Source organism: Myotis nattereri, assembly GCF_964212035.1.
Source record: "Myotis nattereri genome assembly, chromosome: 18".
Taxonomy (NCBI): domain Eukaryota; kingdom Metazoa; phylum Chordata; class Mammalia; order Chiroptera; family Vespertilionidae; genus Myotis; species Myotis nattereri.
Window position 1 is genome coordinate 38,070,522 of NC_138093.1, and position 26,168 is coordinate 38,096,689.

Below are 26,168 nucleotides of genomic sequence, written 5' to 3' on the forward strand. Positions count from 1 at the left end.
TGGTTCCCGGGGACGCTCTTTCTTTCGTCTCGCTAGGAGTTTGGAGGACCGGCGAGGGGCCGCGGGGGAGGTGCCAGCGGACTTTCCTTCCGGCGCCTGTGACGCTGGGGGCGGGGCCTGGGTCCACGCCGCCTCCGTGGGCCGGGCGCTCACGTGACTGACGCGGGCCGGGAGCGGCGGTGCATTGAGGAAGCGCGGGCCGGGCGGCGACTGCAGCCGGCAGCGAGCGGCAGGCGAGGGAGGCGGTGTCCCTTTCGGACCGCCGGGCGGAAGAGGAAGATGGCGGAGGCCTCGGCAGCCGGGACCGGCGCCGCCGTCGCCGCGCATCGGTTTTTCTGCCACTTTTGCAAGGGCGAGGTCAACCCCAAACTACCGGTAAGAGCCCCGCGTCCCTGCCCACGCCCCGAAGTCCCGGAAGGGGTTCGAAGCGCCCCGCAACCCCCCGAAATCGGTCTCCCGAATCCCGCTGCCCACTGTTCCCTGGCGGCGGTTGCTCGCTCCCTCTCCGCCCTCCCGGCTCCCGGTCGCGCCACCTGCCCCGTAACCCCTCTCTCCTGCCCCGCCCCTCCCCCATCTTTTCCTTCCTTAGCAGGTTCTCCCCTGACAACTCTCCCCTCAGTTTTTTTCTTAAACATTTTTACTTATGGATTGATTTTCGTGGAGAAACATCGATTTGCTGTTGCGCTTATTTGTGCGTTCATTGGCTGCTTCCCTGTGTGCTCCGACCGGGGGTGGGATTGGCAACCTTGGCCGTGGGCAGGATGCTCCATCCAACCCACTGCGCTGCCGGCCCGGGCTCCCTCCGCCGTCTTTCTTCTTCACCTGGCTCCTCCTCACGATGACCGCCCCCCTCCCCTCTGCCCCCTCCCCCTCCCCATCCCCCCCTTTCTGCTGTTCTCACCTTCCTCTATTTCCTCTTCCACCCCCCACCCCCCGGCCCCCCATCTTCGGTGAATCCGAACAGTGGATTGATAGGGCAGTCCCTTCCCCGTGGTCTCCGGGGCAGAGGCTGGGAGGTCTTGGGGCGGGAGGGGTTTGTGCTCGGGGCTCGCAGGTTCTGGGGAAAGTGAAAACAGCGGCGGACTGCTGACCCGCGGGCGCCCGGCCGCCTCCCGGCCGCCGTTGAAGGAAATGGCTTAGGAAGAAGGCAGGGCACATTGTTTCAACTTGGCTCTTTGGGCTGTCCTGCTGCCAGGGTCTTCAGCGCCATCTCTCACCGGCGCCCTCCTCCATTCTGCCTCCTGAAACGATCCAGGGCAGCATGCAGGGGACTGCGTCCTCTGGCACAGCGGCTGCCACCGGTTTCCGTCAGGCTGGCTGTTGGCCCCTGGAGGGAGGAGGACAGCGCCTGAGCCGCAGGCCAGCAAACGCGAGCTGTGTCGGCTGCGTCGGGCTCCTGCGGGGAGACCCGCCCCAGAGCACGCGAGCCCTTCGGCGGGAGTTGTGATCGCCCCACTTACAAGTGTCAAGGGGGCTACGGAAGGGGGGCCACCCAGCGACTTAACCGAGGGTCAGATTCGGTCCAGGAGGAAGTCCACGGAGTGTGCAGTCCCAATGCCGTATTTCTTAGACGCCCAAGTGGAGTCCTGTGAAAAAGCACCCAAGGGCGTTCGAACCTTATCACCGAAAGTTGTGCTTTTTCAGGCTTTTATGGCATTTTCTTTCTTTTCCATTTGCCCCAACAGTTTCGTCTTAGGAAACAACAACAAAAAAATGTTAGTTTAGATGGCTGAAGATCTTTTTTTAAAAGAAAGGGTTTATTAGGTCGTCGCTGGCCAAAAAGAAGACGGGTCTTGGGGCATGGAGTCTAAATCACCAGCTTGGTAGGAAAGATAACATGTCCATCATCTCGGAGCTTGCAAAGCATTTTTATACATCAAGAAAGACATAAAGAATTTCCATGAGCTGTAGGCAGAAAGGTGGGAGCAGGTGAAGTGGGGCCAGGTCTGGGACAGGCAGAGTCCACAAGAAGAAATGTCCCCTCCTGTGGACCGGCGGGGGCAGCATTTGGGAAAGCCCGCGGGTAAACAAGAAGCTGAGGCTCCCGGCTTGCTGGCCCTGGCTAGGGTAACCTGCGGAAATAGCCACCTGGGAATTAATCTGGAGTCCTGCAGGGCATGGAAGGAAAGTGAGCAGTCTGGTCAGCTGGTTTATAGCTATTAAGAAGCTAATTGTTCTGTCTCTCACTCTCTGGCCTCTTGTTTTAATTTAGGACATCTCAGAATTTTCTTCCTGTTACTGTATGTTACTTGGTTTTGATGGCCTGTCTGTGCCGTGTGTGCTTTATGCCGCATTTCAGTGCTGAGAAGAGCAAGTGCCTTGATTTTGTCCAGTGGCCATCAGAGCCCCCAGACCTCTCACCACAGACAGGGTGTCTGGAATTTGTCCACTATGTGTGTGACTGGCGATGTGATGCCTTGTTGAACATTGCCGCCTTGGTTTTTTTGGAGCCTCCACGACCCCCCCCCCCCCCCCCCCCCCCCCCCCGCCATGTAAAGCTGTTTTTAAACTACGGTTGACATACGATGTTACATTAGCTTCGAGTGTACAGCATAGTGCTTTGACATTTCTGTACCTTACAGTGATCACCATGAACAGTCCAGTATCCATCTGTCACCGTACTTAGCTCTTAGGGTCTTTTAAGTCATTTGCTTATTTACCTTTAAGGGTGAGAAAACAGTCCAACTTTCCACAACTTACATATTATTATTATTATTATTATTTTTACCACCTAAAGTCCTCATTGTGAAGTGCTCTTGAAAAGGGATCGTTTGAAAGACTTTAGGTATTTTTCTAAGCCTTACTTTGATGCCTGGAGGCATTACATTATTTGTGGTGTCTGACTTGTCAATTAAGGTCTAATGCAATTAAATATGACAGAATACTTATCCATACATAAAGGTTCTCTGCTGGCTGTCCTTAAGGCATACCTAGGAATATGGGACCTGCCCTGAAGAACCTGACAGTTTTTTGGAAAAGATGAGACAAACGGAAAAAATGTAAGGTGAATGAAGATGGGTAATATGTGCTTTAGAATTAGGAGAAAGGGAAGATCGGTAAGATCAGGGAAGGAGTGAGAGATGGATTTTAGATTGAGTTCCGCAGGATAGATAAAATTCAAATTAAGGAGAATACTGGGTAGGAAAGGGAGAAACAGTAGATAGTTATGCATTTTTAGGAAAAGGTGCAGTGAGGTTAAGGGGTAGAGTTTTTATTCATAGATAAGCTAGTGAGTTTCATGACCATTTCTATATCCTTAACCCAGACTGTTATCTGGAAAATGTTGGTTGTAAGAATGATCAGGTCAAGCCCTGGCTGGTTTGGTTCAGTGGCTAGAGCATCTGCCTGCAGACTGAAAAGTCCTAGGTTTGATTCCTGTCAAGGGCACATGCCTGGGTTGGGAGCTCGGTCCCAGTAGGGGACGTGTAGGAGGCACCTGATCAATGATTCTCTCTCATCATTGTTGTTTCTGTCTCTCTCTCCCTCTCTGAAATCAATAAAAATATATTAAAAATAAATAAGTAAAGCACAAATATTTCCCGGGGGTGGGGGTGGGGGGGAAGGTATGAACAGGTCAGTAAGTGGGTAGCTCTGCTACTGAAAAACCAACTCAAACACTCAAGTCAGTAATATAGTTTTTGTTTGTATAGGAAACATTGAAAAGTTTTTAAAAATAATTTTTTATATAAATTTGAAAAACTTACTTGTAAGTACTCATCATACATTAAGCATGTGTTGTTTCTTCTGCTGGACAAATGTGGGAAACCTGGATGTTTTGAGGATAGCTAGATCCAACTTATCAGGAATAAAGTTTTTCTTTGTCTTGACTTATTTTGCATCTCAACAAGGTACTTTACTCTTGTGCAAGTTGGATCACAGGACTCACCACCCATGAGTAATGCATTCTCTGAACACCTAAGGATGAGTATGGAGCTTTACGTAAGCGCTTTTTAGGAGGTAGGTCCTCTCTGAACACGTAAGGCTGAGTATTGAGTTTACATCAGCTTTTCATGAGCTATTGCTAGGTAGTTTCCTTCACCTAATCGGTGGGAAGGCTGCTTTACAGGTACCTAATCTCTTGCCAACTTATTCACCACACAGCAGAATCATAATTGTGTTTAGTGGAATTAGGTTGCAAGGTTTTTAAACCTCTTGCTTTCCCCTTCCCCTGTCCCTAGGATATAGCGGAAGTATGTGAGACTATAGCAATAGCTTACCCAACTTTTGCCCTGAACGTATCCTTAGGTTTTTATCATTTTTGTCAGTCCTACGATGAAAGATTAACAGGCCCATCTAACTTTATTTATTTATTTATTTTAAATTAATTTTTTATTGTTGAAAGTATTATGTATGTCTCCCCCCCCCCCCGCCCCCCCACATTGACTTCTTCTAGCCCGCCCCCACCCCTGCCTTCACCACCCTATTGTCTGGGTTCATGGATTAGGCATATGTGCATGCCAGTTCTTTGGTTGATCTCTTCCCACCCACCCACCCTCCCCTGCCTTCACTCAGATTCTGCAGTCTGTTCTATGCTTCTTTTTTTGTTTTTGTTTTTCTATGCTTCTGTCTCTGGATCTCTTTTGTTCATCAGTTTATTTTGTTCATTAGATTCCACATATGAGTGAGATCATGTGATACTTGTCTTTCTCTGACTGGCTTATTTCGCTTAGTGTAACACTCCAGGTCCCTCCATGCTGTCTCAAAGGGAAAGAGATCCTTCTTTTTTTATTGCTGCACAGTATTCCCTGGTGTAAATGTACCACAGCTGTTTTATCCACTCATCTACTGATGGGCACTTGAGGCCCAAGTAACTTTAGTGTCTATATTAGAAGAAATAGTTTTGGCTGTAATTTCTGAGAGAGGTTGAAATATGCCTAAAGCTATATAGGCTAAGCCACATTTGGTTGAGTTAATTTGGTGAATTAATACTCCTTGCTCTTAATCCTGATTATTCATTTTAGCTTTATGTGCCTTTGGTTTGGATCTTCTCAGATAAAAGAATAAAAATTTTCATTTAGAAAGAAGACATAAAATATGGGGAAACCATGAAGGGAATTTTAAAGTGAAAATGACATTCAATGGTACTGTAATCTGTTAGATTTCAAAAAAAGTCCCCATTCTACAAGTGAGTATTGGTTTTGAAATTTCTTCCTTTAAGAATGTTTTCCTAGTTATAGTAAAAATAACTTCAGTAAAATCTAGTGAGTACTAAATTTGGACTTTGAAATAAGAGGTTTTGATTATATGGTCTGAAACCCCAGGGTTTACTTTATATATGATTGAGTAAATATATTTTTGGGTGATCAGATGATAAAATAAATGAAGGAACTTAAAATTATTTTCAAAACACCAGAAGCTTCTACCTCACCTGATTATTCTTATGTCAAAACTGATGGAATTACTGTGCTACATTGAGGGCTGACTGGGTCGTACCACAGAGGTTTTTGTCACAGAATGTGAAGGTGTCATTCCATCCATCCCTGTTCTCCCCTTCTCCCCTCTAAAATCAAGGCTGGGGAATATTACTTTGTGTACTGAATCTGGTAGTCATCATTAAACAGATGAGATAAATCATATGCAGAGTAAACTACTTTTGGTGTTGATAAGGGTGGTTCTTACGTGTTTTATGGAGATCAGAGTATTCAAATTCAGATAAGAGACCAGTCTAATTAAGAACTGCCAGTGGCCCTCGCTGGCTTGGCTCAGTGGATAGAGCACCGGCCTGCAGACTGAAGGGTCCCTGGTTCGATTCCCGTCAAGGGCACATGCCCGGGTTGCAGGCTCGATCCCCAGTAAGGGGTGTGCAGGAGGCAGCCAACCAATCAATGATTCTCTCTCATCATTGATGTTTCTATATCTCCCTCTCCCTTCCTCTCTGAAATCAATAAAATAATAATAATAATTTTTTAAGAAAGAACTGCCAGTGTATTGCTTACCTCTGAGGCTCTGTCTGAAGGAACTAGCAGGCTGTCTCCCCTCTCCCATCTCCTTATCATATCACCTTGTTTGATCTAATAAAATGTCAACCTTATCAATAAGTAATGTTTTCTAATTTGGCTTTTTATCAGATGCTCCACAAGTTATTATCATTGTGCTGTACTTGTCATGGCTCTAATACAGGAAAACTTTCCTAATAACTGTATAATGAATAGTTGAAAAGTAGAGTTTTTAAAGACTTTGTGACTCTTAAAACTCGATAAGTTCACTGACCTTGCTTTTTAAGTTGCATGTTTCTTAGGAAGATCTTAGAGTTGTGTCTAGGTCAAGTTAGTATGTTGTTGAACTGGGGGAAGGAACTTAGTAATGTGAGCTGAGTTTGAGAGGTTTTAATTATTAGATTATCTTAAAGTCTGCTATTGGTGACTTTAAGCTAAAAAGCCTATTTGGTTATCTACCATCAATCTGGTTCTATATAGCAGTTGCTTACTAAATACTAGTGGCCCGGTGCATGGATTCGTGCACATTGAAGGGAAGTTAATTAGAATTCCTGGGGTGGTGCTGCGGCTTGAAGGGTATGGGGGCGGGGCGGGGGGGGGGCGGGGAGAAAAAGAAAGAAAACTCACGGTTGGGTCTTCCAGGGTCGGGTCTTCCAGTTCGCGGCACTGGCTCCCTCGGGGACTAATGCAGGTGGTCCTGGGTGGTAGCCAGTGGGGTGGGACTGGGTGAGATGGCTGGATATGCCATGGAGCCAACCTCCTGTGGTCCTTCCCCGGCAGTCAGCTGCACCTGGGGCTGCACCGCAGCTTGAAGGGCGTCTGCGGAGTGAGCAGGGTCCCTCCAGCAGGTGGGGTACCTCGGCCTGGCCTGCGGGGATCCGGCTGAAACCGGCTCTCCGATATCCCCTGAGGGGTTCCGGAGTGCAAGAGGGTACTCTGCAAAGTTGCTGTCGTACAGGGTGTGGGACGCAAATGCAAGTGTGCAGTAAGCCAGCTTTGGGGTCAACAGTGTCCCAGGAACAACGTAACCCACTGCCGAAGGTGGCCCCGCGAGGAATCGGGCTCCCTCCTCTCTGGTTCCAGGGTACGTCACCTGAGAACTGCCGCTCCCCAGTCACTGCAGCTTGGCAGCTTCTGCGTTAAGTGTCTGCCCCCTGGTGGTCAGTGTGCGTCATACCTACTGGCTGGTCGGACGGCCACTTAGCCTGTGTACACACACACACACACACTCACACACACACATGATAGATTTTTTGTAGTGGCATTAGTGTTATGAGATCTAAAAGATTTGAGTGGTACAAAATGTATGTGTTGCCACATGAAGTTTGAACATACAGTGTCAGTAACTATATTCCCCCCCAAGGGTCTAGAAATAAGATATATGTGTTCTTATGGGTGGAAGGCTCATTCTAGTCTTAATTCCACTGTATATAATGGGAAAATCTGTGGGATTTTTCCAGTATGGGGAAGAATAAAATCTTAAACTCACTGCAGATGAAATTTCTTATATTTAGGGGGGCTGTACTGACTGGGCACTAAGACTATTTCTTTATGTTTAGTTCAGGGAGAGGTCTTTCAGACGGCCATCTTAGAAGAGGAAAGATGATGTGGATTGCTTTTTATTCTGTACTAGAGGCCTGCTGCACGACATTTGTGCACTGGGGGCGGGAGGGGGTTGGGGGGAGAAGGGGTCCCTCAGCATGGCCTGCACCCTTTCGCAGTTTGTCATGGTATATCCCACTATAAAGTGATACTAAGGTGTGACCTTTTTGTAAGCTTGAATGATGAGCATGAAGAGAATGGACTTACGTCATTTTTGATTGAAAGGTAGTGTAGGAATGAGTAATCCTTGATTGTACAGAAATAGGGCCTTTACCGTAGTAGAAACACTTGAGATAGTTCTGATAGTTTCACATACAGAAGTGTAGGTTAGATTCTAAAAGATTTTAAAAATCTTTTAAAATTCAGTTGCAGTTCACAGTTCCTTAGATGTATCCAGAGGAATGTTGTCAAATAGTAGCAAGTTGGCTCTGGTGATTTTTAAACTAGGGATACTTTTTTTTATATGTTGGGTTGTCCAGCCCTATTTCCCAAAATAGGCAGTTAGTTTTGTTTTTCTTGCAAATCTGTCGACATAGGTAATCTCTCTCCTTGATAATTTCGACAAGTGTCCCAGGAAAGTTCTTCATCTCCTTGTTGCTCTCTTTGATGTGCAATTTGAGTAGATATTAAACCTAGAGAACCATCTTCCATGCTTAGAATTGACTTTCTCAAAAGAAAGAAAAATAATCCCATAGTTACATGCCCTTTTCTGCTCTTTTCTGGGTTAGCGGAGACCTACAGGTGTCCTACAGTGATGCTGATCTTCTAGCCTCATGGTTCTCAAACCTTCAGATCCAGTGCCCTCTTTTTGTAAAATAAGTATTTTGAAATAATCCCTTTCATGAAAGGAAATTCATAGATAATAAGGTTTAAAAAAATTATATAACTGTAAGATAAAGAATAAATTAAAAGAAAATAATTTATAACAAAATAACATACTTTTCAATCTGTAAATATTCAGGTGTCCATAAAGAGAAGATATCTATATTGTATTGGCACCAAACGTAGACATAACAGCTATCTAGGTAGACTGCTATTAAAGGTATTTGCAACTTAAATATTGTGAGAGGCAAACCACCAGAATGGTGAATAATTCTTGTTAAAGGTACAAATAAAGTATAATTTTCTCTCACTTTATTCAGTAGTGTTTCTTTTGGACATTTAGTTTAGTGCATATTAAAATTATGCAGAAGACATTGTGTTTATATGTAGAATGGAGTTAGGTCTTAGGCTTTGATAATGATAAAGATATTTTTATCTACTTAACTGCCCATGTGAAGTTTAAGAATAGAGACATTTCTTTGTGCTGGAATTTCCTATGCTTTCCTTTCTCTGCACATTAAATGTCAGTAGCATTTCTTTATAGGTATGACAATCAAAACATTTCAATAGATGTTCAAAATTTCCTCGAGATAATTGTATTGCCTTCATTGGGAATGCCTTCTAGTCTTTTTTAAAAAAGTATACTTTATTGATTTTTTACAGAGAGGAAGGGAGAGGGATAGAGAGTTAGAAACAGCTATGAGAGAGAAACATCCATCAGCTGCCTCCTACATACCTCCTACTGGGGATATGCCCGAAACCAAGGTATATGCCCTTGACCAGAATCGAACCTGGGACCTTTCAGTTCGCAGGCCGACGCTCTATCCACTGAGCCTGAGCCAAACTGGTTAGGGCGCCTTCTAGTCTTATAGGAAAACATTTTCCACTAGTGGTTCTTCTTTTCTTTTATTATTTAGTAGTTTAGCATAGTACTTTTCGCATATTGCAAGATTCAGTCTTTTTCCTTTAAACTTGGTTTGCTTTTCCTGTAGACATTTTTTTCTGTATGCATTTAAATTTCCCACTTCCTCACTACTCTTACTGCTACTTCATTTTCCATGAGTGTCTAGAACAGTGCCTGGTACATAATATTCATTCAGTAAGTATTTGTTGAATGAAGAAATTGTACTTGTAGGCTTTTTCTTCTTGCTTCGTTCTGCTTTTGTAAATGTTGAAAATCATGGGGGTATTAGTGTTCATAAAACAAAAAATAAAAGGTTGGCTCACAGCAATGGACTGCAGAGTTAGAGCCTTTTGTTTGTTAATTCTCACCTGAGGATATTTTTTCCATAGATTTTTAGAGGGAATGGAAGGCAGGGAGGGACGGAGAGAGTGGGGCAGGGAGAGATAGAGGAGAGAGAAACAAACACATCGATGTGAGAGATATACTTGATTGGTTGCCTCCGGCACCTGCACTGACGGGCCCAGGAGTGAATCTGCAACCCAGGTACGTGTCCACGACCTTTCGGTGCTTGGCCCTGACACTCTGACCTCTGAGCCACACCGGTCAGGGCTAAATCTTCTGTAATTTAAGGGATAGTCTGAAGTACTTTATTCTCAGACACATTTATTAAGCTGTTGGTTCCCCGATTGTAATTTATAGTGCCAGTTATTATGTTCTGATCTTATCATATATTCACTGTTGAATGTTTAGAGGATTTAATGTTTTTTAGTTAAAGACAAGTTAGGTTGAGGAATGGAAATTTTATACCTTGAACTTGTTGGTTTGAAAAAATTACATTTTGATTGCCTCTGTAGTATGAAACTATAATGGTATATTTACTTTTTGTTTAATACATGTAAAAGGAAAATTCAGCACATTAGCTTTCATTGCTTGTTTTTTTTTTAATATTTTTTTATTGATTTCAGAAAAGAAGGGAGAAGGGGAGAGAGACAGAAACATCTATAATGAGAGAACCATCAGTTGACTGCCTCCTGCATGTCCCCCACTGGGATTGAGCTTGCATCCCAGGCATGTGTCCTGACCAGAATCAAACCGTGACCTCCAGGTTCATAGGCCAACGCTCCACCACTGAATCAAACTGGCCTGGCCATTGCTATTCTTAATTTGCATTTTTTAGATTACTTAACTCTGTTACGTAATATTAATTGAAAGTAATATTAATAAGTGAGAATTATGACAGTGTTTAATTCCTTAAATTTTTCAGTGTGGTTTTATTCATCACTAAAATTATTGGTTTATTCTGTGCCAAGTGTAGGTGCTGATTCAGTGAGGGAGACTTATTTTAATATTACAGTAGCATCCTGTTGTAATATATAATACTAGATGAGTAGATTCAGAGTTCCCAAGGTTTTTAATCAGGTTATCAGTGTAACATAGGCCTGTTTCATCCTACAAAGGACCCAGAGGTATGTCTGTGTCTCTTCCTGTGTGTAACTGAGTCTGGATGTTTTCGTTGAGCACACACACACACACTCTTCAGGAAGTAGAGCACTTTGAAATCTGTATGCTTGATAATAACCTTTTAGTAATAGGCACTAGATCATGGAATATCAATAATCTCTTTGCATTCTTGCAATAACTATTGGTACCTACTATATTCCAGGAGCTGTGCTAGTACTTGTTTTGTGCTCGGGAGGAAGTAACGAGATTCATAAAATGTTGGGGAAAATGAGTAGTGGAATTAGTATTTAAGTATTTTCGGTTCCTTTTGAATTTGTGTTTAAACATTAAAGTAATATAGCTATCTCAAGATTAGAGCAAATGCCTTTTTGCCCATTTTAGGTTCGAGCTATGTTTAAAATGTTAGGAAAGGGCTTTCAGAATAAAAGTCTGGCTGCCAGCTGTGGAACTAATCATGAGCCCTTATTTTGCAGCTGTTACCAGCCCTTCCTTTCTATTAATTACATGTAAATGTTATGGCACTGTAGGGGAAACGTTTTAATCTTTAAATACATTATTGAATCTTACAAGGCCTTAGTTTTCCTTTCCTGTAAAATTAGACCGTTACGTTTATTACTCTCTGTGGTTTAGTTTTGGGTATTTTTGGGTTTTGTGTAAGGGAATTTTGTTCAGTAGTTCACTGAATTGTCCTTATTGGGACTTAAATTTTACTTCTGAAATGAACCTCCTTTATGAGTTACAAACTATAGTGTCTTTTTTTACTATAATGAACAATCTTAAGAATATTACGGTTGAGGACATCATAATGCAAAGTCATACATTTAAAAAATATTTTTATTGATTTCAGAGAAAGGAAAAGGGAGAGATAGACATATCAATGATGAGAGAGAATCATTGATCGGCTGCCTCCTGCATGCCCTCAACTGGGGATAAAGCCCGCAACCCTGGCACGTGCCCTTGACTGGAATTGAAACTGGGACCCTTCAGTCCACAGGCCAACCCTCTATCCACTGAGCCAAACTGGGTAGGGCATACATTGTTAATGCTGGTAATGTTGATTAAATAAATTAAAATCATTTTTTAGAAGACTTGGGATTCAGTGACAGGTAAATTTGGCCTGGGATAACTTCCTTTTCAGGACTATTTTATAAATATCTCTCTTTGTTTCTTTTATTCTTAAAGTCTATTCAGCTAACTCACTATATTCTTACTGGGTAATGAATGGTCAGTGGCTACTTTCATCAGTCCAGTTTGTATGTGACCTTCCCTGACTTGAATGTCCCTGAAGTGAATTAGATCAGACTTTTAAAATTCTTCTCTCATTGACAGAAGGTTTACACTAGAATTCCAAGTAACTAGTATATGGTGTACATCAGAAGTTCTGGGATTGCTAATGGGCACATGGTAGAAAGGAGAGCATTGAATTATTTAGAAGTCTGTTATTTAATTGAAAGGCCTGTTCTTTTTTTAAAAATAGTTTTTGTTGACTTTTAGAAAGAGAGGAAGGGAGAGGGAGAGAGAAAGAGAAACATAGATGTGAGAGCAGAACATCCACTGGCTGCCTCCAGCAGGCCCCCTCCTGGGGGTTGAGCCTGTAACTTGGGCATGTTCCCTGACTGGGAATCGGACCAGCAACCTTTTGGTACACATGAGAACACCAACCAACTGAGCCACATTGGCCAGGATAAAAGGCCTGTTCTGTATTCCTTTTTTATTTTAAACTAATACTTTAACATGGAATGATGCTGATAGGTTGCGATTTTAAAAACGTATTTTTACTTGGCAAAATAAATTTCACAATTTTATGTGGGTTCCTAATTTTTTATTTTAAAATTGAACTGCTTTGTGGAATATAAAAGTCTGGTTAGCAAAAGTTTCCTATTATGACACAGAAGAGCATATTAATAGTTCTAAAAAAGTCATTCAGTAAAGCAACATGCTTAATATTATTTAATCCAGCTTTTTCCAGATTTGTTTATTTATTTACTAGAGGCCTGGTGCACGACATTCATGCACTGGGGGGCGGGTAGGGTCTCTCAGCCTGGCCTGCGCCTTCTCACAGTCCGGGACCCCTTTGGGGGATGTCCACTTGCCGGCAGGGACTGAGCCTAAGCCAGCAGTTGGACATCCCCTGAGGGGTCCTTACGCTGCCTCGGAGTGCACTGACCACCAGGGGCCAGCTCCTGGTGGTCAGTGCGCATCATAGCAACCGGTCATTCCATTGTTCGATCAATTTACATATTAGGGTTTTATTATATAGGATTTTCTGAACAGATCACTAATCAATAAAAATTTTGTGGAATGTGGCTTGATAAATGCTCCACATTAAAATTGCTTAGAGGAGTTTATTAGAATCTATAATTTGTTGGAAACTTAAATTTATTATGTTCCAGGCACTATTTCATGGATGAAGTGACCTGCCCAACATTACATAGCTGGTTTGTTACTCTGTGTTTCCAGTCCAATTTTGTTTAACTTTAGATTTATTGCTTTTAATCACTTAGGATGTTCTGAAGCATTGCTCAGTCCTTATTTAGAAGCTAAGAATTTAAGATCAGGATATTCAGAGAAGTTTGTTTTATATGCATTTACTTCCCTAAGTGTGATTATATCAAAATATGCACTTTGTGTGTGATTTCATTGACTCTTAATTCCAGGATATTTTTTTTCCCCAACCAGCACAGTGCTTAGAATGTAGAGCTTAGAATGTACAGTGGAACTTCAGTCTTTTGAGAAGCTATTTATTCGAAAACTGAATATTTTTTTCCCAGTAGAAATAATGTAACTTGAATTTAATCGCTTCCAGACCCTGAATGATTTCCTGCTTTAACCTTCTTTATATATAGTACATGCTTAAAGTACTGTTTAATCTATAAAACACTTTAAAAACAAAAAGGATGTGACATTTAAATGAAAATTTAACAAAAGGAAATGACATGTACAGTAAAAAAATGAAGATTTACATAAGCACTAGAACTAACCTGTAATGTTGAGAGCTGTTGATAACTGAGTATGGAGAGGAGGGACGGAGGGATGAGGGATTGTTACTGTTTGGAAGGGGAGTCCCCCTCCATGAAAACATCAGGTAGCTGTTCTAGGGCTCTTTCTCTTTTCTATCACTTTGTTCCACTAGGACTTGCTTCAGGCTCACTGGGCTTCTGTCTCATTAAAAACCTATCCCGTGGTGTTTGCTTTTGCCTGTGATTTAAGGCTTGCCTGAAGTGAAACACTGCACTGTCATGAACAAGTGTATTGCACGGTTTGCTACTTACTTGTCAGGTTGATATTTCGCAATAAAATTGCATTTCTCCCCATTTCCCAAGCATTTCCTTGATCAGCGAAGTAGGAATAGCCTTCCTTCCCTCCCCCTCCTCTGAGGAGAACCCCTCAGCTGCCACCTGTTGCCGCTCCCTCTGAAGGTCTTGGAGCTCCTCTGTGGTCAGCTCAGTGTTGGGGCCCTCCTCCAGCTCCACATCATCACCGTGCATGGACTTGTCAGAGGCGCAGTCTCCTGTCTCCTCCGCTGCAGACAGGCTCACCCTCACAGCCCCCAAGGCTCTTCCAGCACCAGACTCAGGCCGCAGTTTCTTCCAGGCTGATTGCGTGGTCCTGAGAGACACTTCCCCCAGGCCTTGTCTGTGAGTCTCAAGCAAGTGAGGATATTAAAATGTCCCTCACTCGGGTTAAATTTGTTTCAGAGGTCACCTCAAAACACCTCTGAAACAGTTCCTTTGTGTAGAGTTTCTTAAATTAGAAATGACCTGCTGGTCCATGGGCTGAATGAGAGGAATTGTATTAGGCGGCAGGACCTGGACAGTGATAAGGCTGTGCTCCTCCACCAGCTCCGTCTCCAGCGTGGTGGGCCGGCAGGAGCCTTGTCCACGACAAGAAGTGCCCTGAGTGGCAGTTGTTTTTCCCGGAGGTATTTCTTCACACTTGGGCTAACACATCATGAATCTACTCAATAAAAAAATTGTGTGATTACCCAAGCTTTGGTGTTAGCCCTCCATATCACAGTCACCTTGTTTCTCATGACATTTTTCTTGAAAACATGGGTTTTCAGAATAGTAGACAAGTAGAGGCATCAATTTAAAGTCCTCAGTTGCATTCCCGCAACAATAATGTCAGCCTATCCTTCATTGGCGTGTGTCCTGGCAATGACTTCTGTGTGATGTGGGTCCTCTTTGACATTTTCTTCCAGAAGAGGCCTGTTTCATCACAGTTGAACTCTTGTTGGGGAACAGATCCCTCGGCCTCTACGTGTTCTTGAAGTTCTGTCACAAAGTTATCAGCAGCTACTTTGTTAGAATTGGCAGCCTCCCCATGCTCATTACACTACAAATGCCACTTCTTTTCTTAAATGTATCAAACCATGCACTGGCCTTAAGCTAATCACTTCCAGCACTCATTCCAGGGGGTCTTTCTGGAGGCCAGGCGCAGCATCTTCTCTTTTTCATATTAGCATCGCCTCCAAAATGTCACTGGTTTACTACTCTCCATTGATCCAAATCAACAATTTTCTACCTTTTTAATTGCTTGTGATCATTGTTTTGTGAGCACTTCCAGATCCTTAGCAACATCAGCACTCTGGATGTTGCTAATCATAGATTTCGCCATGCTATACTTGGTGGCCAGATCATACACACGAACAGCTCTACTTATCTAACTTTACAATTATTTCTTTTCTGAGCTCCATCATTGGTCTCACAACTTTCCTTTCATTTTGTTGCTATCACTTACCTTCTTAGAACCCCATGGTGACTTACCGTAAGTATTTAATAATAATAAGTAGGCCCTGATCGGTTTGGCTCAGTGGATAGGGCTCCGGTCTGCGGACTGAAGGGTCCCGGGTTCGATTCCAGTCAAGGGCATGTATCTTGGTTGCGGGCACATCCCTAGTGAGGGGTGTTCAGGAGGCAGCTGATTGATGTTTCTAACTCTCTATCCCTCTCCCTTCCTTTCTGTAAAAAATCAATAAAACATATTTTAAAAAAAAATAAGTAGGAACAAAAGCAGAAAAACACAAAAATATTCACAGCACAATTTCCTCAGATGTTGACAACATTTGTCAGGTTGATATTCCTCAATAGCAGTAAGTTGACTCATACTTGTGCATTCTGTCTTTTGTCGCCTGAAAAACGCGTGACTGATCATACAGGTATGAAAGGGTTGTGGAATGAGAACCAAAGTTTTGTTTGATAACTGAGACATTTTTTCCGTAAACAACTTGGTCAGGAACCGAATTGTTTGAGATGGGAGATCTTCAAAAAACTGAGGTTTAACTGTATTTGCTGAATGAATGAGTGTTGTCAGTGTATGTAAGAAGATTCTATCAGCCTAGCTGAAAGTAAGAAGATGAATTTCAGAGTGTTAAAGAACTTTCACCCTAACCGTTGGCTCAGTGGATAGAGCGGTGGCCTGTGGACTCAAGGGTCCCAGCTTTGATTCCGGTCAAGGGCATGAACCTTGGTTGTGGGCACATACCCAATAGGAACTGTGCAGGAGGCAGCTGATCGATGTTTCTAACTCTCTATCCCTCTCCCTTCCTCTCTGTAAAAAAATCAATACAATATATTAAAAAAAAAAAAAAGAACTTTCACAGCTGAAAGTTTTTCTTAAAGATTTTATTAAGCCAAAATGCTAGCCAAAAGAGAATACCAAGCCTGGGTTCAAAGTCTAAACCACCAGCACATGAGTAGGTAGAAAGCGCTACCATGCCTGCCACATGAATAAGAAGCAGAGGCCCTGGGGTTCTGTGGTGCCTACCTATTCTCTCTTGGATGACCTCAGAAACAGCTCCCTGGAAGTTAATAGGGAGCTCCAACAGGTATGAACAGCGCTTTGTTAGCTGGTTATTGACTATTAGCAGGAGGATGACTGTTCTGTTCCTCTGTCTCACTCTCTAGCTGCTTTAATTTAATTTAGAACATTTCAGAATTTCTTGTCAAGAGCTAAAGGCAAGCATTTTTTGGATCATTTGCTACTTTACATCTATGCCACTGGATTGTTCCCCTTGCTGTCTTTACTGCGAGCAAACAGAACACTGACTTCATCTTTTCTGGCTGTATTGTGTTGTATGAGGTTAACTTTTTCTCTGATAATCCTTGTAGTTTAGTCCTTTTTTTCTTCTTCTTAGAAAATTTGGCTTCTTGTCCATCTGATTAAGCTCATATCAAGTAACTCTTTGTCCCATGACCTCATTTTCTGCCTTGCTACACAATGAGCTAAAGAAGGTTGTTTGATTATATACACCCCTGTTTAGACTCCCTGATAATGTCAGTGTTCAGTCATGGCTTGGAATGAAGGAGCAAAATGATGAAGGTTGTGAATGTTACTATTCTTAGGGAGTGAGACCATAAATACCAAAGCAGTTATGGCCTGGAAATGAATCATAGCTCATCAAAGCCTATTTAAATTGTATAGGTGTCTTTGTATATTAAAACTGTGGCCTAATGTTTTGTTTATTTGTAAACTAGTTTTCTTCCTGATAAATAGCCAGGAGGGACAATTGCTTAAGATTTTTTGAGTTTAGAGAACTAATTTCAAAATGCTTAAACCGGGAAACTTGCCCTTTTATTTTTTTTATATATTTTTATTGATTTCAGAGAGGAAGGGAGAGGGGGAGAGAGATAGAAACATCAATGATAAGAGAAAATCATTGATCGGCTGCCTTGAGCCCGCAACCTGGGCATGTGCTCTGACCGGTAATTGAACCATGATCTTCTGGTTTGTAGTCTACACTCAACTACTGAGCCATGTCGGTCAGGCTGTCTTTTTATTTTTTTCTTTTATTTAAAAATGTATATTTATTTCAGAGAGAAAGGGAGAGGGAGAGGGAGAGAAACATCAGTGATGAGAGAGAATCATTGATCGGCTGCCTCCTGCACACCCCTTACTGGGCATTGAACCTGCAACCCAGACATGTGCCCTGACCAGGAATCAAATCATTACCTCTTGGTTCATAGGTCGCCGCTCAACCACAGAGCCACACAGGCCAGGTGCTTTTTATTGTTTATTACACTCTAAATTTTGATTTATAGTTTTACCTTTGGATTAATGTATTTTTATATATTTTTTGTACTTTTTTATTTCCATCTCTGATCTCTTCCCTTTGGTAACATCAGCTTGTTCTCTACATGGGTGTGTTCTGTTTACCCATTTGTTTTGGTATGTTTTTAGTGAGATCTTAACGATATTTGTCTTTGAGCACAATACCCTGTAGGTTCACTCATGTTATTTTGAATGGCAAGATTTCATTTTTAATTGCTGAATAAAATTCCAGCAGAGTGTGTGTGTGTGTGTGTTGTGTGTATTGTGGGGGCTAAAAAATATATTATTTTTTTTGCTTCCACCTTCTAAGTTCTTCTAGTCTGGGCTAATAATCAGGTTCATAGAGACAGATTAACAGAAGATAATCAAGTTTTAATACATGTGCATGGGGAATTCACACAGGCATCAAACTTACTAAGACTAGTGAGGCAACACTGGCTTTATAAGACATTTTGGACAAAGGAGAAAGGGGTGGTGGTCTTAGATTTCAGAAGGGAGAGTGGACCATTTGTAGGTAGTGGAGGAAGAATGGAACATACATGTCAGAAAAATTCTTGCTAGGCAACTCAAACACTGGGACAGGGCGTATGTAGCCAACAGGCCCCGGTCTGAGTCCCTCTATTTACCATACTTAATTCAAATTAGGCCAAGGTGCTATCCTAGTATTTCCTTCCTGAAGCAGGTTTCTCTCTCTGAATCTTTGGTGTGTGTGTGTGTGTGTGTGTGTGTGTGTGTGTGTGTGTGTGTGAAAGGTTCTTTTTGAGTCTTGTTCCTTAATAAACATCTTAAACAAGTATCCCAAATAGCAGCTTTAGAGTGGCAAAACTGGTGTACACACACACCCCTCTCTATCCATTCATCTATTGATGTGTTACAGGCAACTCACAGACATCAAGAAAGGTGTTACGGACAGCCCCCTGAATCAGGGAGAGGGCTGTCTTCTCTGTTCGTAAGGAATGAATTCAAACGAGTGACAGCAGTGTTCTAATAAAGCCACTTCATTAAAGAAGCACGGCAAGCAAATTTATCAAAATATATCCGGCCTATATAGTGTGGACAGGCCCTCTCAGTTAACCTGAGGAACAAGTCTGGTGGGGGTTCGAGGTGTTAGACACCTTTCTATCTATAGGTTTTCAATTGCTCTGCCGAGCCTAGCAGGTGTGGCTCAGTGGTTGAGCATCGACCCAGAAACCAAGAGGTCACCGGTTTGATTCCTGGTCAGGGCACATGCCTGTGTTGTGAGCTAGATCCCCAGTAGGGGGGCTGTAGGAGGCAGCCGGTCCCTGAAGTTTCTCATCGATGTTTCTATCTCTTGATCACTCCTTTTCTCTCTCTAAAAAGTAAAAAAAAAAAAAAAAAAAAAAAAAAATTAAAAAAATTCCTCTGCTGAATCATCTTGGTACAGATGAACTCTTAAAGTTTCTCTTTTTACTTTGCTATGGCTTTCCTAGAATTTATGAGAAGCACCTGGCAATTTTGTCTTGACAAGCCCTGAGGCTGCTAGCTTCTCCATTTAAACAATGAGATGAAAACTCCCTTTTCCCTCCTCCCTCCCCAAGACGGCTGACTTCTCTGTTAGTGAGACTGGTTCTTCCTTCTTTCCTTCTCCCTCCCCGCTCCTGCCTTAGCACTTCCAGGGTGATTTACGCTGTGTATACTGTGGTTGGGGAGAAGAGGTATTAAAACGCCCCTTCTCTCCCCCTTCACTTTTCCCTCCTTCCCTGCATTCTTTGGTTAGTGAAGAGAGCCATTTGTTCTCAAGATAAAGTTTTGCAGCAAGCTGGCTGCATGTTTGGCCTTGTTTAATTTTTTTATCTTAGATCCCTTATTTCTCCTGCCCTGGAATTTTCCTAGCTTCTCACTATCCTGTAACAGATGGACACCTAGGTTGCTTCCATATCTTGGCTATTACTAGTGATGGTACAGTGAACACAGGAGTGCATTTTTCTTTTCAAATGAGTGTTTTCCTTTTTTCAAATACCCAGAGATGGAATTGCTGGATCATATAGCAGCTCATATTTTTTTTTTAAAATTATGCGTTAATAATTTATTTATTTTTAAATTAAATCTTCATTGTTCAGATTATTACAGTTGTTCCCCTTTTTCCCCCCCCCATAGCTCCCCTCCACCCGGTTCCCATCCCACCCTCTGCCCTTACCCCCCCCCCCCCCACTGTCCTCATCCATAGGTGTACGATTTTTGTCCAGACTCTTCCCACACCCCCTACACCCCTTTCCCCGCCCCCCCTCCCCCCGAGAATAGTCAGTCCACTCCCTTTCTATGCCCCTGATTCTATTATAATCACCAGTTTATTCTGTTCATCAGATTATTTATTCACTTGATTTTTAGATTCACTTGTTGATAGATGTGTATTTGTTGTTCATAATTTGTATCTTTACCTTTTTCTTCTTCTTCCTCTTCTTAAAGGATACCTTTCAGCATTTCATATAATACTGGTTTGGTGGCAGTGAACTCCTTTAGCTTTTCCTTATCTGTGAAGCTCTTTATCTGACCTTCAGTTCTGAATGATAGCTTTGCTGGATAAAGTAATCTTGATTGTAGGTTTTTAGTATTCATCACTTTGAATATTTCTTGCCACTCCCTTCTGGCCTGCATAGTTTCTGTTGAGAAATCAGCTGACAGTCATATGACAGTATGACAGTATGACAGTACTCCCTTGTAGATAACTGACTGTCTTTCTCTTGCTGCCTTTAAGATTCTCTCTTTGTCTTTTGCTCTTGGCATTTTAATTATGATGTGTCTTGGTGTGGTCCTCTTTGGATTCCTTTTGTTTGGGGTTCTCTGCGCTTCCTGGACTTGTAAGTCTATTTCTTTCACCAGGTAGGGGAAGTTTTCTGTCATTATTTCTTCAAATAGGTTTTCAATACCTTACTCTCTCTCTTCTTCTGGCACCCCCATAATTTGGATGTTGGTACGCTTGAAGTTGTCCCAGAGGCTCCTTACACTATCTTAATATTTTTGGATTCTTTTTTCATTTTGTTTTTCCAGTTGGGTGTTTTTTGCTTGTTCGTATTTCAAATCTCTGACTTGATTCTTGCGATCCTCTAGTCTGCTGTTGGAACTTTGTATAATATTCTTTATTTCAGTCAGTGTATACTTAATTTCTAGTTGGTCCTTTTTCATAACCTTGAGGGTCTCACTAAATTTATTGAGAGTCTCACTAAATTTATTGGCGGTTTCTAGAAAATTCTTGAAAAACCTTATAAGTATGGTTTTGAACTCTATATCTGGTAGTTTGCTTTCCTCCATTTCTGTTATTTGTGACCTGTTTCTTTGTCTCCACATTTTTTATGCTTCCCTGTGTTGATAGATTGGCTTTCTGTGCTAGGTGTCCTATAGGGCCCAGTGGCTCAGCCTCCCCAGTTACCTGAGGTGGACACTCTTGGTGCACCCCTTTGTGGGCTTTGTGCACAGTCTTGTTGTAGTTAAGCCTTGATTGTTGTAGGTATCACTGGGAGGAATTGACCTCCAGGCCAATTGGCTGTGAGAATCAGCTCTGTCTACAGTGGGAGAACTTCTGTGCTGGAGACAACCTTCTGGGGCAAGACTTGCTTCATTGGGGCTTTGATGCTCACTGAGTCTGCCCCCTGAGTGTGTCCCTTATAGATCTGAGGCGTTGTAATCTGGATGGTCTCACTCTGACGACTGGGCACACTGGCACTTGGATCTCTAAGGAGGTGCTAATTTAGCCTCTGCCTGAGGCTACCCACCAGGAGCTATGGAGAGACCTGCAGATTCCTCTTCTTTGTTTGGGGTTTGGAGGTGCCCAAATGAGGCTCGGCTGTGAAGCAGTGCAAGCTGCTGTGGGGTCTTGGGCCTTCTTTTGGAAGTTCTGGGCCTCTCTGACCCAGCTGCAGTTTGTTAGGTAATTTGAGATTGCAAAGGGCCAGACCATTCATATGCAAAAGCCTCTGCCCACAGCTTGGGTGGGGCAGGGTCTCAGGGAATCGATAGGGTGGAGCAAACAGCTATGGCTGATCCTCAGCCCTGCCCTATAAGAGGCCCCGCGTCTCAGTGTCTCAGGGTAATCGCTGCAAGCACCTTTGAGAGAAAGCCGCCCTTGAGTTCCGAGTTCTCCCCACTGCCAGACAGTCCAGTTTCTCCCCGTGTTGAGTCTGGGTCCCCAGAGACTCGCCCGGAACTGGAGTCAGGGCCATCGGGAGCTTGTGTCTCCCTCCTGATTGAAAAAAAACAACTGCGTCCTCAGTTGCCAGCCCTTTGCACATGCGCCTCCGTACCTCTGCACTTTACTTCCGCAGCTCTTCTGAGTCTCAGTGTGCTTTTCTCTTTCCTCCTAGTTGTAGTATTTCCACTCAGCCAGCCTTCCTGTGGTTCTGGATGATGTCCGTTTCGTCTTTTAGTTGTATTTTTGAAGTGGTTGTGCGAGGCAGCAGTTTCCGGTGTTTACCTATGCTGCCATCTTGGTTTCTCCTAGAGCAGTGATGGCGAACCTATGACACGCGTGTCAGAGGTGACACGCAAACTCATTTTTTTGGTTGATTTTTCTTTGTTAAATGGCATTTAAATATCCTATCTAATAAAAGAGAAACATGGTAATTGGCGTACGACCGCTACCCTTCCCATTGGGTAATCAGGGCAATATGCAAATTAACTGCCAGCCAACATGACGGCTGGCAGCCAGGCAGCTTGAAACTAACATGAGGCTTGCTTGCTTCAGTGACGGAGGACTCCAACGTTCCCCGCCTGACGCTGCAGGCCTCTGAGCTGCAACTCTAAGCAACTATGTAACAAATATAGAAGCTAAACAAAACCCCAGAAACCTGCTTTAGTCCGCCGGGCTTCAGCCAGCAGGAACGCAACATTGTAAGCAAAGGCCAGAAACCTACTTTCAGCAGCGGAGGCCTAAGAGCTGGAGCCAAGCCTCAAAGCTAAAACTGGCCCAGAATAAAAAGAAAAAAAGGAGCGGTTGAGAGCTTTAGTGACCCCCAGCCTGAAAACAGCCCTCAGCCCCTCACCCAGACTGGCCAGGCACCCCAGTGGGGACCCCCACCCTGAAGGGTGTGTGACCAGCTGCAAACAGCCATCAGCCCCTCACCCAGGCTGGCCAGGCACCCCAGTGGGGACCCCCACCCTGAAGGATGTGTGACCAGCTGCAAACAGCCATCATCCCCTCACCCAGGCTGGCCAGGCACCCCAGTGGGGACCCCCACCCTGATCCAGGACACCCTTCAGGGCAAACCAGCTGGCACCCACCCGTGCACCAGGCCTCTACCCTATATAGTAGAAGGGTAATATGCCTCCCAGCACCGGGATCAGCGGAGCTGCGAGGCCTCCCGGCACCGGGATCAGCATGACAGGGGGCAGCGCCCAAACCCCCTGATCGCCCTGCGGCTCTGTGTGTGACGGGGCGGGACCACAACCTCCCTATCCACCCTGCTCTGTTCTTGACAGGGGAAGGCGCCCCAACCCCCTGATTGGCCCTGCTCTGTGGGTGATAGAGGGCTGCGCCCCAACCCCCTGATTGGCCCTACTCTGTGCGTGACAGGGGGCAGCGCCCCAACCCCCTGATTGGCCCTGCTCTGTGCGTGACAGGGTGGTGCCGCAACCTCCCCATCGACCCTGCCTTGACTGTGACAGGGGACGGTGCCCCAACCCCCCAATTGGCCCTACCCTGAGCGTGACTGAGGGTGGCATCACAACCTCCCGATCACCCTGCTCTGTGAATGACAGGGGAAGGTGCCCCAACTCCCCAATCGGCCCTGCTCTGAGCCCGACCAGGGGCTGCACCTAGGGATTGGGCCTGCCCTCTGCCACCTGGGAGCAGGCCTAAGCCAGCAGGTCGTTATCTCCTGAGGGGTCCCAGACTGCGAGAGGGCACAGGCCGGGCTGAGGGGCTCCCCCTCCCCCCTGAGTGCACAAATTTTTGTGCACCGCGACTCTAGTATAAAATAAATATCAAAAATATAAATCTTTGTTTTACTATGGTTGCATATATCAAAAAATTTCTATATGTGACACGGCACCAGAGTTAAGTTAGGGTTTTTCAATATGCTGGAATGCCGAGCTCAACAGGTTCGCCATCACTGTCCTAGAGCAAGGTTTCTTTAGCTGCTCAATTTTTTTTTTTTAAATATATATTGATTTTTTTACAGAGAGGAAGGCAGAGAGATAGAGAGTTAGAAACATCGATCAGCTGCCTCCTGCACACCCCCCACCGGGGATGCGCCCGCAACCAAGGCACATGCCCCTGACCGGACTCGAACCCGGGACCCCCCAGTCCACAGGCCGACGCTCCAGCCGATGCTCCATCCACTGGGCCAAACCGGTCAGGGCAGCAGCTCAATTTTTAAGTGTTTAAGTTGGCTGCACTAATTTGCAATTACATTGACAGTATAGGCCAAGCATGTCAAACTCAAAGGCTAACACGGGCCAAATAAACAAGGTTTAAGTTTATGTGGGCTGCAAAAAACAAAAGCTTCAATTTTCATAGAAATGTAGGTTTATTTCGATAGAGACATGCTGAATACAAAGGGCTGAAATAAATGAGTTATCGTTAACATAAAATAATAGAACCTTTTAATAAAAATTAATATTTTTTCTTGAACATTAACTTACCAGACCCTGAATAACTGCACAAATTAATAAGCGTAACGCAAATAAACTTATTTTTCTTGTTCTCCGAAAGTGAAATATTTCCTCTTGCGCACACCAAACAAGTCAGTACAAGACTAATGACGTGGCAATCGGCTGCTAAAATATTCGCTGCTAGTATTAGTGGAGAGAAATGGTGTGCCTGCGCCTAAGGTGTGCAAGGGAAATGAATGCAACACAATTATAGTAATCAGTCATTAGCGAACGTTGTAGTTTGTTATTAATAACCAGAGGCCCGGTGCATTCATGCACTTGGGAGGGGGGGTGTCTCTCAGCCGGCCTGCCCCCTCTCACAGTCTGGGAGCCCTCAGGGGCGGGAAGCGACTCAGCAATCGGGAAGGCAACGCCCCATCACACCTCTGCCACTGCCGGCAGCGCAAGCCTCAGCTGGCCCTGGTTACCGGCACCTTGGGCCAGCCCTGGGGGGCTGGGCAGCTGACATGTGAGGCTTGCCTGCGCCTTGGGCCGGCCCTGGGGGCTAGAGGGCTGAGGGGACTGGAGGACTCGGGAGGCAGGCGCGCACAGCGTCCGGGCCCGCCTGCTGCCCCAGTGGGGCTGAGAGTATTGGGCACCGCCATCTTGTGGCTGTGGGCGCCGCTATCTTTGAGGGTGGGGCAGTCAGTTAACATATTCCCTCCTTATTGGCTGTGGGCACCACCATCTTTGTGACAGCATGAGGGTCAATTAGCATATTCCCTCTTTATTAGATAGGATTATGTATAACAGGATATTGTAAAAATTTAGTTATGAAATTTTTTTTAAAAAATATATTTTATTGATTTTTTACAGAGAGGAAGGGAGAGAGATAGAGAGTTAGAACCACCATCTTTGTGACAGCATGAGGGTCAATTAGCATATTCCCTCTTTATTAGATAGGATTATGTATAACAGGATATTGTAAAAATTAAGTTATGAAATTTTTTTTTTTAAAATATATTTTATTGATTTTTTACAGAGAGGAAGGGAGAGAGATAGAGAGTTAGAAACGTCGATGAGAGAGAAACATCGATCAGCTGCCTCCTGCACATCTCCCACTGGGGATGTGCCCGCAACCCAGGTACATGCCCTTGACCGGAATCGAACCTGGGACCCTTCAGTCCGCAAGCCGACGCTCTATCCACTGAGCCAAACCGGTTTCGGCAAGTTATGAAATTTTTATTAAAATGTTTCTTACATACCGTTATATTGACTGGGCTGCAAAAATATTTGTTGTGGGCCGTGAGTTTGACATGCTTGGTGTAGGCAAGGGTTCCCCTTTCTCTACAATCTTGCCAGCATTTGTTATTTGTTGATTTATTGATGATAGCCATTCTGACAGGTGTAAGGTGATATCTCATTGTGGTTTTGATCTGCATTTTCCAAATGATTGGCAGTGATTTTGAGCATCTTTTCATGTCTGTCAGCCATCTGTATGTCTTCTTGGGAGAAAGTCTGGTCATGTCCTCTGTCAATTTTTAAATTGAATTGTTTAGATTTTTTAGTGTTAAGTTGTAGATCTTTATATAGTTTAGATATTAACCCCTTATTGGATGTATCAATTGTGAATTTTCTCCCATTCATTCAGTAGATTGTCTTTTCCTTTTGTATGTGTCCTTCACTGTGCAAAGTTTTTAGTGTGATGTAGTCCTATTTATTTACTTTATTTCCCTTATTCAAGGAGGTATATCTAAAGAGATACTAAAAGCAGTGTCAAAGAGTTTACTTGCCTATGTTTTCTTCTAGAAGTTTTATAATTTCAGGTCTAACTTTAAAAATAACTA

General features: G+C 43.8%; 1 protein-coding gene across 1 annotated transcript in view; it reads left to right on the forward strand.

Annotated features, from left to right (window-relative positions):
- Positions 1-153: 153 nt before the first annotated feature.
- Positions 154-26,168, forward strand: part of RNF115 (ring finger protein 115) — a 67,916-nt gene continuing 41,901 nt past the window's right edge. The window contains exon 1 of the mRNA XM_081112842.1: positions 154-375. Coding sequence (XP_080968968.1) covers positions 280-375 — 96 coding nt within the window. The 5' untranslated portion in view covers positions 154-279. The remainder of the gene's footprint in view (positions 376-26,168) is intronic.